General features: G+C 43.0%; 1 protein-coding gene across 1 annotated transcript; it reads right to left on the bottom strand.

Moving 5' to 3' along the window:
- Positions 1-587: 587 nt before the first annotated feature.
- On the bottom strand, positions 588-13,893 carry LOC308323522 (lysosomal acid lipase/cholesteryl ester hydrolase-like; the record flags this gene model as incomplete). Its single annotated transcript, XM_080775251.1, has 10 exons — positions 588-710; positions 1,860-1,970; positions 3,076-3,144; positions 3,441-3,512; positions 4,017-4,169; positions 8,211-8,347; positions 8,722-8,831; positions 9,974-10,172; positions 12,798-12,915; positions 13,726-13,893. 10 exons carry the CDS (start codon positions 13,891-13,893, stop codon positions 588-590), a joined length of 1,260 nt encoding a protein of 419 aa, XP_080631377.1.
- Positions 13,894-17,244: the final 3,351 nt, after the last annotated feature.

Consider the following 17,244-nt stretch of genomic DNA (forward strand, 5'->3'; position numbering starts at 1 on the left):
CCAGTCAGTCATGACTCATTAGCCAGCCAGCCAGTCCATTAGCCAGCCAGCCAAACAGCCAGCCAGTCAGTCAGTCCGTCAGTCAGCCAGTCAGTCCGTTAGCCAGTCAGTCAGCCCATTAGCCAGGCAGCCAGTCTTATTAACCTTAGTAGTAACCTTATTATTAAGCTTAACCTTATTAAAACTATATCTAAACCTAACCTTATTACTAATCTTAACCTTATTAAAACTATGCCACTCAAGTTCACCTCAGTGAAAGGGGCTCTATTTTCCTCCATGCTAAACCCCTTATCCCCAATGAACTACTCTAACCTTTTTTACTATTTTGAAAAACAAAATACACAGCGTGTCGATGTAGATCAGCTAGTTGAACTATTCAAACATGTTTTTCAAAGTCCTGTCCCACTGTTCCACTGCAATCACACACACACACACACACACACGCACGCACGCACGCACGCGCGCGCACGGACGGACACACACACACACACACGCACGGACACACATGAACGCACACACACACACACACACGGACACACACACACACACACACACACACACACACACTATGTGACCCAGTGTTGTGTCTATGCGTGTGCACGCATCAGTCTGAGTATATCGGAGAACATCAGCTTCGGAGCGTCCAGCGCCCAGATGAAGTCCACATGCTGCCAGTCCTCTATGCGCTTGTGGAACACCAGCTTAGACACCTGCACACACACGGACACACACGCACACACGGACACGCACGTGGGCACGGACACACACGCACACAAACGCACATACACTCACGCAAACACACACACAAAATACAGAAACATAGATTAGACAGAGAGACACATTTGTTATAATGTAAACATTTCCAGTCCAACCCAGCGGTGTCTGGAAAGCGGACTCTAAACCGATGATGATGATGATGATTATGTTGTAACATGCAGTAGTTTTCCAATAGTTTCTCCAATAGATGGCACTGTTGTACTGTTTATTCATTACACCTCTGAAGACTACTTGTAAAACAAGAGAAGCGTCACTTCCTGTATTCTAGTGTTATTGCTGACTCACATGAGTGGTATCAGAGCTTTATTCACCAGCACGCACAAACAATAGATTATATTACTACCGGTATATTATGTACAGTAATGTATTGGCGATATAATGACTGTTGGTGCACAACTGCACATTGTCTGACTGTTGAAGGGCTCTGATGAAGGCTGCATAACCGAAACGCGTCAGTGTTCCTTTTTGGTGTGTGCCAATAAATAATGTGAGTACTTTGTCCCCCGCTTGTTTAATTTTTGGATGTGCTACCTTTTTGGATTTTTTTTAATTCAAATTTGTTGATACTTGATTGGGGTTTGGCACTCCACTAAAAGCCATTGCTGATGCGCAACCTCTTTTTCTCATTTTGTTGAAGGGTTAGTTCAGGACTTTTGAACTTAAGCTGTATGAAATACTTAAGCTGTATGAACTGCATTCATTGATTGTAAATTAATTTACCGGTACCTACTTCTAACAGTGCAAATTTCGTAATTTTTTTAACCCTTTATCACACGGAACTATATATGTTTTTTGTGTCCATATCACTACACCCAAAACATAGTTCCATGTCATAGAGGGGTCAAAGTTGAAGAAAGTTGTGCTCAATATAAATTACATTCGTTTTGTGGATTAATTTATTTTTACTGCGTGGCCACAGTGCCCCCCACAAAATGACCGGAACTAGCCTAAACCAGAGCAGAACTCGGGCAACAATTAATACAGTTGCAACCACTATATTAATGGCAAGTATTTCATACAGCTTAAGTTACACAATTAAGAACTATCCCTTTAAGTCTAAGAGGTGCATGTTTGCGTCTGACCTGATTGAGCAGCACGTCCACGTCCCTCGGGTCCGCCAGCGAATCTTGTCCCCCGGAAAACAGAGCGGTAGGAACCTTCATGTCCTCAACGTTGTACTGGGGAGGAGTGGACTGGGTGACACAGAGAGAGGGAAAGAGATAGAGGGGGAGGGAGGGAGGGAGAGGGGGGGGCGTGGTGACAAAGGGAAAGCATGAATGAGGGAGGAGAGATGAAATGGTAAAGGAAGAAACAGACGAGAACAATTTAACTACGATTGTTTTAGTAACCCACCTGGTTATAAAGCCGTATAGTAACAACACCTGCATAATTATGCTAATGTTCTAAACATCAGATACCTGCTGTCACACGTGTTATTTCTGAACTCTATCTGTATGTACACACCATATTCTTTAAATTGTTTCCCTTTTTTTAAGATATTTTTCTGCCTTCACTGATAGGTTGCAAGTAGACTGACAGGAAATGGGGAGAGAGATGGTGGGGTGGGGGGGGGGGGGGGGGGAGACACACACACACACACGCAGCAAAGGCCGTCGGGATCAGGAGTCGAACCCGCGGCATGCCGTCAGGCTGGCTCAGCGGCCTCTACAGTAGGTGCCCAGACGGTTGAGCTAATCGTCAGCCTGGCTCAGCAGCCTCGGTGCCCAGACGGTTCAACAGCCTTTTCAGTATTTTAGCCGTGACCTGAGTGCCCCCTCCAGAGATACTTCCGTGTCCTAATTTTGTGTCGCCATAGAGTTATACTGTGTCCCTCCGTCGGACTAAATCTGAGACGAAAACAACCACGAAAGTCTCATTTTAACGCTTTCCTCGCAACAACAAAGCCGCTGCTCTCCCAAATCTGGCTGTGACAGGCCGTCACTGTAAAAGTCATTGTAAAAAGATTCACACGTTTAGATATTCTATTTACAATGAGAAGCGGACGGGAGCTGGTGCCACTTGGACCCGGACGTAATGTAGCACTACAAAATTACGCCGGACTTAAATACTGAATAGGTGCCCAAACGGTTGAGCTAACAGTCACAGCACCCTATAGTTGCCCAGACGGTTGAGCTAACCGTCTGGGCCAAATTATTTCCCTTTTGATCTCGCTCTCCTCTCTCTCTTGTTACGGAATACTAACGATATGGAGTGAACACAAAAAACGAAGCATTTCACCTAATTCTGTACACCTGTTCTGTGACAAATAAAAGCTGATTGTGATGAAGCAGGTGTTACCTGGTTATAGCGAGCCACGTTGCCTTTCCTTCCGAAGTCGAAGGCCATCAGTTTACCACTGTGTACCGCCTGTAAACACAACACCTTACACATCACCCAACCTCATTTAAACACATTTAGACCTAACTTAGATTCTACAAATGTCTTCTAAATCATGACAGTTTTCAGAAAAAAACCTATATGTTTCTCTGTCAGTGGTTCTCAAACTATTTCATGTCAAGGACCCCCAGAATTATATGAAATTATCCGCCAACCCCCATCTGAAAATATGTTGTTCCAGGGTTCAAATGAAAGGCAAACACATCCAACAAGGAAGGAACATGAGTGTGTGAGTGTACATGTGCGTGCGTGAGTGCGTGCGTTACCTGGTCCCAGTGGATGAGGTTCTGCACTGAGGTGCCAGCAGGATTGTGTGCGGCGTACACTAAGATACGCGACTGGAGAGACACATGAGTAGTTACAATTTACAATTTAGGCATTTAGCAGACGCTCTTAATCCAGAGCGACTTACATTTAAGCAAGAACAAAAAAGCATGGGAATACATCACATAAAAACATTTATCATGAAACATGCGTAAGCTAAGAAAGTAGTTAAACAGTAACCCATTAAAACTAGGGGTGCACGATTCTGACCGATTCCGATATTATACAGAGGACCACAATGGAAACAAGCCTATAGGGCCCTATTGGCCCAAAGCCTGTTAATATGGATTCAATCAATCAATAAATAGCATATACTCTGTTTTCACAACTGAATATGAGTAGTACACAAATTACATATAGAAGTTTTTATTATTTTTGTTGGTGAAAACCGATTTAATAATCTGTATTATTTTGAGACCGTTCCGATACCGATATGGCCGATTCCGATTATGCTACAAATGTCTTCTAAATACACACACACACACACACACACACACACACACACACACTGTTCTCACCGCGTTGAAGTTTGGGTCAACACCGTTGAAGCCAGCGAGCAGGAAGTAGATGTTTCCACACAGCCTCTTGAGCAGCTTCCCGCTGCAGAAGTTATCTGCAAACCACTTGGTTATGCCACTCTGAGGCAGGAAGTCCCGCGCACCGAACAGGTCCTGTATATGGAAGCAACCATTGGTCAACAACTGTTCAGGAGAGGAGAAAAACTTATTTCTTTATTTATTTTTTGTAAAGCTATGATTTCCTGCTTTCATATGTAAGACATGAAAACATTTAAATTAAAAAAAGTTCAATGACTTAGCCCCGGTCAGAAGCGATCAACTTGCAGCCTTTTTTGTCCGTTGGACATTATATAATGTTCTTATAGACCCACTAACTGAATGTCAAGTCTTGAGGTATTCTTCACAATATGGCCCCCGTAGAATCTGAATCCCCCCCACCGCCAACCCCTTTTCCCCCTCACTATATGTTTATTTTCCCTTTTTACCTCCTTTATGATGAATTCCTGTTCTGTTCTTTGGCTATATAGAAGTGTCTATTTGTACGTCTCTAAATGATTTGATGATTTGAACATGGTGGACCCTCTTGTAGACAAGTGTAATGCTTTATTGGGTCGTCCACTCACAGTTAACGGTCTTTGTATTTATCTGTGCTTGAAATGTACCATACTGTTAACTCATAGAATGCTGAAAGCGTTTTTAAACGTTTTATTATAGCCAAGCGCAAGAAGCGCATAACGTTTTTATACGTTTTATGGTCCAAAAAACGTTTTTTTATTGATTACTATAGTTCAACTATATTTGCGCCCGGACAACTCATAATGTAACACCGATCGGCTCTAAAAAGAGTTAAAACCCCCCCCTGCTGAAAAGAGGTGTTGGTCTGAGAAGCGTCTGGCACCGCCTATTGGTTGGTCTATGCGAGGACGTACGACGTATTGGAGACGGCCGTCCGGCATAGACCAACGCAGATGTCAGGGGATCTAAAATGGATGGGACAATGCTCTTGTTTGTGTGAATACACTCGATTCCCCCTCCCCTCCTGTTTCTACATGGTTTCTCCCGAGGGAGAATGGTGGGGGGGGGGGTCTCTTCCTCTTGGATCGCATTGGCAGTTCCCCCCCCACTCCCGAGTCCCCACTGCTTTCAACTGCAAGGCTTGCACTCACTCTCATTCTCGGAACAAGATACAACGCGATTTGCTCTCTGCCCGTATATAAACCTGCAACGATCGGCATTTGATTTCATAACGTAACGTTTGCCAGACACATGTGGAGTTAGTCATGGACAGATTGCACATCATTATCGAGGGCCCGCCATGATACGTTGGTCGCTGATCGCAAGCCGTACTGCTGCTGCGCTGCTCGCATCCAACCATCCAATCCACCCCCCTTTCTCGTTACAACAGGCTATTATAAACTCACCGTCGAGCAGCCTGCCCTGCACCTAATGTGATAAAATGAACGGCAGGACAAAATCGGATCGATTATTATCTGTCTATCAGCAACATACGGGTGTTTGTCTTGCAACGACAGGTGGTGCTTTCTCGTTTTTTTTCTTCCAAATACGTTGACGTGCTGCTGCTGCTGCTGCCGCATCCATCTCGTTGTTTTTCTTGTTTTTTTTCCCAAACATGTCCAGACACAATCCGATCCAGTCTCGCGTCTCACCTTATAGATACGCGAGACTGGATCGATGAGGTTAGTGGTATGTCTGGACATGTTTGGAGCGGCACACGACAATCGACAATAATGTTGATTATGCAAGATCATTTCCTCAAAGCCTAGTTGCCCCCCCCCCGTTACTGCGATTGTTTGTAGCTCGAATCACAGAATGAGTTCAATGAGCGTAGGGAGAGGGCACATATGGGGCTACGATTGAAGAAAGTTTCCAAGTCCGTTTTATGATCAGATAATGTGCATCAAGACTCTCTGCTTTCATAAGAAAAAAACTAATACTGTAATTGCGAATGCAATGAGCACTTACTATGAGACCTAGCAGATCACGTCTGTCTGTCTGTCTGTCTGTCTGTCTGTCTGTGTGTGTGTGTGTGTGTGTGTGTGTGTGTGTCTGTCTGTCCCGCTTACTGTATATGTGGACCTGGCCCTTTTGTGCCCATATATGGAGCTGAGTGATTTGTGAGTCATGGTGACATGAGTGTGATGGCGTGGTCCTGCTTTGGGGACTCCTTATATGGTTATGGCTGAGTCATGGTGACATGAGTGTGATGGCGTCTTTTGTGACCATATATGGAGCTGGCGTGGTCCAAGCACTAACTATGACACCCTGCAGATCATGTCTGTAATTTATTCTAATTGTTATTGCAATTTACGATCTGCGTTCGCCTTCCGCGTTCGCGCGTCTTACTCGTAATAATAAAAATCACACCCCTGTGAAGTGAGCAGTGCAATGTTGTGAAGTGAGCAGTGCAACATTGCACTGCTCACTTCACTGGGGTGTGATTTCTATTATTATTACAGTATTAGTATTTTTCTTATGAAAGCAGAGAGTATTCTGTTTCATACGGTATATAGTATGTACATGTCGCTATAGGCCTTATTTTGTGAATATTTAGTTGTTAGGTCCATGCTCTCTAAAATTATCTTTTTCAGAGAACTTTAGAGATGGCATGGGCCTGAATAACTATTATTCACAAAATAAGGCCTATAGCGACATGTACATACTATATACCGTATGAAACAGTCGACTCTCTGCTTTCATAAGAAAAATACTAATACTGTAATAATAATAAAAATCACACCCCTGTGAAGTGAGCAGTGCAATTGCACTGCTCACTTCACAGGGGTGTGATTTTTCTGGGTGGTATTTTTCTTATGAAAGCAGAGAGTCTACTGTTTCATACGGTATATAGTATGTACATATGTATATAGTAGGCTATAGGCCTTATTTTGTGAATAATAGTTCTTCGGGTCCATGCCTTCTCTAAAGTTCTCTGGTGGGCGCAAGCTGCATTCAATAGCCAATTAGTGACAAACTGTATATGTGTACAATGTGTACTGTTTTCCTCCTAAAAGTAGACATTCAGGGCTTTCATTCGGTATATGGTTTGTATAGGATATTATTTGTGCTCAATTTTATATCGGTCTTTTGAACTAAAAAAACTGAACTGAAATGTCTGTCAACTTCAGGCCTCCATATCTCTGTTGTTTTTTTTCACAAGCAGCGTGCAGGCAAAAGCAGGTGTTAGAAAAAGGTCAATATCTCCAGAATGGAAGATGGTAGAATCATAATTTTTTTTTTTAAATTGAAGTGGACAAGTTGGGCTTTCTTTTTATTTATGCGATTGTGATTCTCGCTATAAGAGGCCCCTCGCTGTGGGCCCCCCAAAAAGTTCAAAAAGCCCATGTTAAGCCTTCAGCACCAGTAAGCCAGGGTCCGCTAGAACCTGTAGCAGTCTATGTGTTAATACATATTTCAATCAATCAATCAATCAAATAATCAAATCGAATGACGCATTCCACTTCAAACTGATATTTGGAAAATGGTGCAGGGCTAGAGCTCCGACAATATGTATTTCAGAAATGTTGTTAAAAATAGCACACTCTAGAAATGTATAGTGGCAGTTACATTACACAAGTTGTACTTCTGTTTTCACGAAAGATGTTGAGGCCGGTCCACACACAATGAATTATGAAACTAGCCGCAACTTATTGCAACCAGTTGCAAGACATATACCGCTATAAGGCCTGTCCTAATAAGGCCTTTACGAAAAGTTTTCTACTGCAAATAAGATTTAATGCCATGTTTACATACACAGATTCAGGAAATGAGATTCACTTAACAAAATGTGTGCGTGCGTAGGAGAACTTTTACTTTACCATTACATACAATGAATATCACCATTGCATGCAAAGCACCTCTGTGGCTTGCAGAATCATTACTTCATTCATTCATTAATTCTTTTTTTTTATCTACAGTAAGTGGAACAAATCAAACTCATGCAGGCTCCTCCGCCCACCCCCAGTTCATGTAAACTAGGACCCCACATTTATTTAATCTAGGGGCAATAATTCTCATCGTGATTTTTGGGAAGGTATACAGCCCTATAGTTCGAGAAAATATGCGAGGGTTCCTCCACGGCGAGTTTGGAGTCGGTCGGGCAGGCGTTTCTCAAGACACGTGAGAGATTTTATTTGCACATGCAGGTTCCTCTTACCCAGAAAGAAATCATCTTACCCGTATGAGGACTTCAGGCAGGACAGCCAGCTTGGCCAGCGGGCTGGAGATGGAGGCCACTGTTGCAATGGGAGCCAGACCCAGGAACAACTTGATCTTACTGGCCAACTCTGGCATGCTGGAGAACGCTATGAAGGCTGGGCTCACGCACGCACGCACGCACGCACGCGCGCGCGCGCACACACACACACACACACACACACACACATGCTTACACACTTTTAGATTAGGGGTGTGATGATAGACATTATGTTGGTGGTCCCCTGTGAGTATGTGTGTGTGTGTACGTGTACTTATAGGGTGGTCCCCTGTGAGTATGTGTGTGTGCGTGCGTGTACCTATAGGGTGGTCCCCTGTGAGTGTGTGTGTGTGTGTGTGTGTGCGTGTACCTATGGTGGTTCCCTGTGAGTGTGTGTGTGTGCGTGTACCTATGGTGGTCCCCTGTGAGTGTGTGTGTGTGTGCGTGTACCTATAGGTGGTCCCCTGTGAGTGTGTGTGTGCGTGCGTGTACCTATGGTGGTCCCCTGTGAGTGTCCTATGTAGAAGATCTTCTCCTGGCCTGTTGTCTTCAGGATGTGGTTCACTACAGCTGGAAGGTCCTTTAGAGCCATCTCATCATAACTGCACGCATGCGCACACACACATACACACACACACACACACACACACACACACACACACACAGCTGAAGAACCAATATATTTGTAGGGGTTGACAACTTCCACTAACGGTTGTCCGACTGCTAGTGGCAGGCAAATAAAACGGTGGGCAAGTTCATTTTACATATTGAGGTATGAATTTCTAGTGTTAAAATTAAAAGTGTACCTATTATCATTTCACAATATTGAATATACCTTTCGGTTAAGACCTGTGGGGCAAGTAGAACATGACCTGTATACTTGCCCTACAGTGGGGGTGTCCAAAGTGCGGCCCGCGGGCCAAAGTTTGCCTGGGGACAGATGTTATACGGCCCTCTGCTTCATACCTGAATTGTGTTACCCCAAGATTTTTTTATTTCATTTTATTGTATGTCATGTTTTACCTGCACGTCTGGTCAATGTGAAATAAGGCTGAAAAAAGGCTGAGTTATTTGTGTTTTGTTCACAGCACACACCTAACAAAACACCATTGATATTAAATATTGATAATTTGACGATGATATATGGTTTAAATGAGATGCACATGTATGTGACTTTGTTATAGTCCGAAGGTACATTTTATGTCAGTTGAGGAGATGCAGTCGGCCCTTTGGGTGTTTTAATATTTTCTAATCCCTTTGAACACACCTGGCTTACCAGGCAAGTGCCTCTAGCTGAGACCTTTATAGTGTCAACCCCTATAGACCGATTCCGTAGCGGGTCTCATGGTCGCAGCCTACGTATTTCCTGTAGGCGGAGACGACATATGATGTTAGTCTGCTTCAAACTCTTTTACCTGCTTTTTACTAACACTAACATTACAAAGATGCCCAGAACATCGGGATGAACCTGTGTAGTTTATGGCTGATCCAACAGTAGTGGCAACATAAAAAAAAATAAAAAAACTGAATGTCAAAATATCTACCGCGGTGGCTGAGACCAGAGCCATTGAGTAATGGTTGAGACAAAGCAGTGAAAGGTCCTGAAAGATACATAACGTCAGTCAGTCTTTCTATTTTAGGAACACATGGCTGCTGTACGTCATACTTTACTTTTGTGTGTGTGTGTGTGTGTGTGTGTGTGCATGCGTCTCCTCCAGGCGACAGGGTGCTGTGTTTCATATACCTGAACCTCCAGAAGTCCTCTCCTCCAGGCGACAGGGTGCTGTGTTTCCTGGACCATGTGTTTCCTCTGCTGTTGCCCAGCCACACGTCGTAGCCCGCATCCGCTAGAACGTACGCCAGGCTGCCGTTGGGAGGGTTGCTCACCCAGTTACTGCCCGAGGCCAGGAGGCCATGCTGGAGCAGGACGGCTGGCCTGGGACCTGCAGGGTTAGGGTTAGGGTAGAGCAGAGCAGTTGATTCCTTTTACATTTGAAAGACCCGCCAGTTTTATATGCATTTAGATCCATCCATCTTCAACTGCTTATCTGTAGTCGGGTTGCGTTCCCCGGGGTCTCCTCCCAGTGGGACGTGCCTCGAGGACCTCCCTATAGGGAGACGCCCGAGAAGCATCCTAACCAGATGCCCCGAACGCACCTAAGCTGGCTCCTTTCCAGTCGAAGGAGCAGCGGTTCTACTCAAGAGTCTCTCTCGGGTCTCTCATGTGTCCCGTCGAAGAAAACTCATTCAAAACTCAGATTCTACTAAATGCCTTCTAAACCCTGACAGTTTTCTGAAAAACCAGTGGTTTTGCCAGTGGTTCTCAAACTATTTATATGATATGTAATTGGAAGCCGAGCCCCATCTAAAAGTTATGTTGCTCCAGGGACACCCCCCCCCCCCCCCCCCAGAAGCAAAGTTTTATAGCAGATATATAATATAGCAGATCAAAAAAACTCTAGCTAAAGTATAAAATGATGCTTAATTTGCTTAAAACACCAAAAGGGGTTCCCGACGTCCTGAATGGGTTAAGGCTAGTGGTGTCAAAAATATCGATATGAATCGGTAATCGATTTTAACATGAATGATGCGACTACATCGATGCACGTGTGTCTGGATCGGTCAAAATAGAGTCTGCATCGGACGTTGGTTCGATCCTAAAGTTGTGAATCTATATAATTCAACTAACTTAAAAGGAGTTCTCCTTAATAACACAATGGTACTTTCCATCCGTTCCCCAACCCTCACACTCGATGCTGCGTTTACACGGGCAGACACAAAGACGAATGGGAATATAATTTGGAGCAGCTACACATCTTTGCATCACACATTTTGTTGGCTTCCTTTAACAATGAATAGTCTGCCCGTGTTTAATGGTCAGGTTTTCACTGTCCACAGCAGGCAGACCTGTCGAACCCAAAACTCAAAGACATGCCACCACCCTATAAATTCAAACCCAGCTCTAGAATATTGCTTTCCCCAGCTATCTCATTCCACTGTTTTCATTTATTTTATTCCATAGTCTTAGTTTTTTTTTTGCTCAGGTCAAATATAGGCCTATTGATATGCAATTAAAATGTGATTAATTGAGATTAATTAATCACAAAGCCTCCAATTAGTCCCAACCCTAAATCTAAAAAAGGTTGTCAGATTGCACCGTATCGTATCGAATTGCATCGAATCGCATCAAATTCCACAAAATTCCACAAAATTGATTTGGACTGCATCGAATCGAATTGTTCTGTATATAAAATGTATCGTCTCCGAATCGCATTGTAGCCCATGCGTATCGATTGTAAAGGCAGTCTGTGGGACACAAGCTCAAAAGATAATTCATAATAATGATAATGAGGCAACACAAGAATTCAGAGTTATGGAGTATAAGGATTTTACTCGAGTAGGAGAAAAGACTTACATGACCTGTCATGTATGGAATCCCAGTCTGACTCCCAGAGTCACAACAAGGCGACAGCTTTTATAGCTCACTCCCACCATAACCAAACCCCCCATCATAGCCTCAAGACATTCAAAAATGGGATGTAACATCATAAAACAAACAGGACCAAACCAGCACCACAGGGGCGTGACAGATAGAGATAATCTCAGACTGTAATTTAGAGTATTATTAAATGTTTATCTCTTAATTTCCACGACACGATACGTATCGAATCGTCGCGTAAGGGAGATATGCACACCCCTAGTTAAGGCCGCATGCACGCACCCTTATTGATAACGATGATTGTCTCGAGGACCCTGAACTCTGAGGGTTCTCAAACCAACTCGATATGCATTTTATTGGCTGAAATCCAAAAAAATAATATATACAAATTGCTGATCTACAACTTGTAGATCAGCTATTTTCGGGGCACAAACCAGCTCTCTTTAGCTACGGGAGATGCGGTGTAACGACATGGATGTCTAAACAAATTTGTTCAAGGCAAAATGCTGTGTTCAAGTTCAGGAGACCTCGGAAAGAAAAAGGCAATTCTCCTGAACGCTGCCTTCCGGCCCGGCTTGGTAAAGGAAAGGAAAGGAGTGGCATTTGCATTTCTTCTGTAAAGAAGTAAAACGATATGCACATCCCAGTTTCAGAATACGGTGCTGGACCCAAAAAGTGACTGAATGAAGAAAAAAGTGGAATGTCCCCGCACACGATATAGTTCTGCTCCCCGTCTTTTTGAGTGGTGCAACCACTCCAAGGAACAGCAATGTCCGTGACGTTCACCTATGTATGTGACGTTCACCTATGTATGAATGAGCACCAGTGGTATGAGTACCAGTAAGGGCGCTGTTGGCTGCAGTACCGCCAACAGACACCTAAACCTAACCACCCACCCTCTCCCGACCCCCAGCGCACCTCGGACCAATGCTCCTTCGGAGCAATGGTCCGTCGGATCATAGGGTGCTTCCCAGTAAATGCTGCATTCGTGGTCTGGAGAGGGCAGTTGTTTTACAGACGGGGAAAAGGGCAGGGGCTGAAGCCCCCCTCTGCTGCCTATATGTGTGCACGTCCCTGTGTACACACACACACAGACATACTGTACATACTGTACACACACATACAGTACCTTGTGTGGCCGTGTCTGCGATTCCATGTGGGAGTCTGTTCACGGACAGGATGTATCCGTCTGACGTCACCACGTCATGCTCCTCCGCTGGGTAACCCCACCGCCTGACGATCTCTGACTGGAACACACACACGCACATGCACGCACGCGCGCACACACACACACACACACACACACACACACACACACACACACACGTTCAGAATACAGCTGCTACACGTTGCTGACCAGGTCCAGGAGATCCTGTCATATAACACCCTCCCTACGCTGGCTCCCAGTCAGGTTGGTTAAATGTTGATTGCTTTTTTTTTTTTAATTAAAGTTCTACTTTTATTGACTATTATTGACTTGTTTTACTTTTATTGTTGTTAAAGCACTTTGTGACTGTGATTCTCTGTGAAAGGTGCTCTATAAATAAACTTTACTTACTTTAGAGCTATATGTATGTGAATGCAGACCAGCCTCTCGTCTTTAGCGTAAATACAAATAACGTTTCTTCTTCTCACCAAAACAAAGGCGGGTTGTGTCATTAGAAAGCCTACTTTCCTTAGTGGGAGCACTCTGAGCCCCCCACCACACATAACAACTTGTATAGTTACTCCACTGCGCCTTCTGATATTGCCTAGAGAATTGCCTCATAGAGAATATTTGTCCTGCGGTGAAAAAACAATCCCTTTCTAGCCAAAAAGTACCGTTTATACGTGTGATGGGGGACTCAAGAGTGCTCCCACTATAGGAAAAATAGGCTTTCTAATGACACAACCCGCCTTTGTTTTGGTGAGTAGCAAACACGTTCTATTTATTTACACTAAAGACGAGAGGCTGGTCTGCATTCATGCGAGCAGCGGAAGTCGAGAGTAACATAGCTCTAAATGCGACACACTAGAGCTATGGACCAGAGCTAACACACAGTATACTGTACACTCACTATGTTCATGGTGACCTCTGGGTCCAGACCGATAGTGTCCCTGGCAAAGCATGGCCTGTCTGATGTCCCTCTGATGTGCTTCTGGACAGAAGACCTGGTGTTGTAAGGACCGCCATGGACCAGCCCGCTGACGGCCAACACACACACTGCCACGCACAGCATCCTCATGCTGCAACGCACACAAATACCACTGTCTGTCAATCACGTAGAGTCAATCAATCAACAATCAATCAATCAAAGAATCAATCAATCAACAGGTATCATTATATAAGAGCCCGGACGGTTGTCATTATTTTACTTTTATTGTCTGATATTTGTTTTGAGTTATTCTTCAAAAAACAATTTTTTCCTTGCAATATATAGCCTAGTCGCAACTCCTTGCAATAAAACATTGTTTTTCCTACATTTTTCCCCCACAAGTTTGTAAACCCATTTTTTCACCCAGGGTCAATTATCTAATGCAATCCTGGGCGCTACACTTCCTCTGCCAACCTGGGGAGAGCAATGGACTGACCTCATGCCTCCTTCTATGCATGAGGAGTCCAAGCTGCTTCTTTTCACCTGACAGGGGGGGGGGGGGGGGGGTTTTGGACGTAGCATGTAGAAGGAACACGTTATTCCAACCAGTTCCTTTCCCCTCCATCAGGCGGGGAGGTAGTTTAGAGACCAGGATTACTGCAGGTTTTTTGAGAGGGTAGTCAGTGTACCAATATACATACGCCTATAGGGAACGAGAACATGCAAACTCCACACAGAAAAGCCCTTTCGCCAACCCCCGCCCTCAGGTATGGGCACTGATGACGCGGAGGAGAGAACACGCCCCCAGCGCCCACAGCGTCCCCACGAACGTAGGACCTTCTAGCTGTGAGGCTGTGAGACAAAAAAAAAGTTAACAAAAACCAGAAGAGGCTATTGGAGAAGCTGATTTGGACACGTGTAAGATTGCGGCACCGTGGCCACTGCAACATAACCACACTATTGCAACTCCTTGTGGGGATAATGGTTGCAAGGATTGCTATTTAAAACAAAACATTGATCTCTTGGAATGTAATGGTAGCCTATACTCTTACAATTGACAAGTTTATAGGCATTTAAGACACTCTTAACTGGAACGACTTAAAGTAAGCAAGGTAATACATGAATTACATACTGTACATAGTATAGTGCCTAGTAGTACTGCACAATTAATAATAATAAAACTATTGAGATCTAGATTCAGACACCTATGTATGCAATCCTCATTTCTAAATTTGAGCCAGAACGGTGCAGCACTATAGTTGGCTGTCCAATTCATTTGAGTTACTCTTGTGTTTTTGCTAAGAGAAGAGACTTTAGGAGAGGTTTATGTCAAGCGCTTTGAAGTAGTCTGTTTAAAACCCTCTAAGACCTGCATTAATTTCTACTTAAAAATAGATTTCAACCTTACTACTACTTTGTACTACTAGGACTAAGACTAAAAAATATGTTTAAAAAAATTAAAAAATAAAGTTTGATTAAAAAATTATAATAATTATATAATAAATTAATAATTTACATTTGGGGGATATCTTTCACAATAATGAATAAAACATGTTCTAGACATTCTAATGATCACAAAAAAACAGATATTACAATTATTGTGCCTACTTTTATTAGGGTAAAGGTCAAAAGTCTTAGGTTAAAAATAATTCAAAATCGCACAGAGTCCAGACATGTTTTATTTGTGTGAATTTCAGCTTCTGTGGGGGGTATTTATATGCAAATATTATGACCAATGGCATTGAAATGAACATCACTGATGACGTGTAGGTGAAAAAAGAACAGAAAAAAAAAAAAAAAATAGTAATTAATTCCTAATAAAATTGTTGCTAAAAAGCTTAGGGTCTTAGAGGGTTAAAGCCACAGTAGTTATGGCTCCAGGTGCCACATTTTGAATGTAGTAAATGTTCAGCAACTACAGACTATAAAGACAATAAATATTTTCATGGACAAAATGAGAATCGTGGGAGACTCGTGATCTCTTATTCTTGTGGAGGGAAAACAAAATCGAGATCCACGTTTGAGCAAGAATCGTGCAGCACTAATAGTGTATCAGTATTGTAGGACTTTGGTTCCCAAACTTTTCATACTGAAGTATAAAGTACCACCTCAGAAACTATGTTTTAACTGATTAAAACACAGTTTTAAAATACAGGAGCGTACACCTGCCCCTTTTTGTCCCATTAAAGCCAATAATGTTGCTGCTCTGACAAAACTCCGTCTAATCACTAATCAGCACAACTGATGATATTTCTAATGTGATTAATCTTAATTAGTCTTTCTCCTTTTTTGGACGACTCCTTTGTGTAGCACCAGTGGTATCTAGTACTAGTGGTTGGTAACCTCTGGACTAGGATACCATGTAATCCAAGAACCTAGCGTCAGTCTAAAACACAATAAGAATCTGTACATTGAATCTAGGTAAACAATGAACCTACCATCGGTCTAAATACAAGAATAAATCAAAAAATAACAATATGCTATCACAATGATAATGTGTATTCTGTACATTAATGCCAAGGAAGGAAGGAAACTACAGCGTCTGTCAAAAACCTGCTATCTACAATGCATCTCATTTTGTATGCAATAAAATGAATATTTTGTCTTTGTATACGTATACCGTATAGGATCAAATAGGGATGGATAGATAGATAGATAGATAGATAGATAGATAGATAGATAGATAGATAGATAGAAACACTTATAAATTAAAACAAACAACTTTAGCCAGAGGAGACTCACCCTGGTGTGTAGACGAAGCAGAACAGAAGAACTCTGACCATAACATGTTTCTACTTCTTAAAGACATTTACGAGAAGAGGAGGAGGAGGAGGAGGAGGAGGAGGAGGAGGAGAGATCCTCTATGTCAGTGGTGCTCAACCAGTGGTCTGGGGGACCCACCACTGGTCCTTGAGGGGGTTCCTGCAGGTGGTCCCATGCAGCTAAATGATGGAGAGTTGGTAACCAAATGGACCCTTTACATATATCTTGTGTAAAACGAAACGGTGAAAATGGTTTCATTTCACCCTCTGAAGCATTCAATAACTTTTAACCCATTCTGAACGGGAACACCTTTTGGTGTTTCAAGGATTATGTTATATTTTAGCTATTGACAAATAGCAGCTCTACAAGCTCATAGCGCGGCAACCGAGCTTGTAGGTCTGCTATTTTTTGAGAAATCATGAAAATGTGCCTCAAATCTTTGAATATATGTTCTTTCAGAGCGAATGTTTTTTAACTCAATACTTTGCTTCTGGGGGGTGTCCCTGGAACAACATTATGTTCAGATGGGGGTCGGCGGCCAAATACAGATAATTCTGGGGGTCCTTGACATGAAATAGTTTGAGAACCACTGATATAGAAACATAGGCATTTCGGAAAACTGTCATGATTTAGGAGACCTTTTTTAAATTCCGATGTCAGGCCTAAATGGGTTAAACATCTGCACTGCTTAATTAAAAAAATTGGAGAATGTAATGTAGTACAATTGCTATTTTGACG

This window comes from Protomyctophum bolini, assembly GCF_963924005.1.
Source record: "Protomyctophum bolini genome assembly, chromosome: 11".
NCBI lineage: Eukaryota > Metazoa > Chordata > Actinopteri > Myctophiformes > Myctophidae > Protomyctophum > Protomyctophum bolini.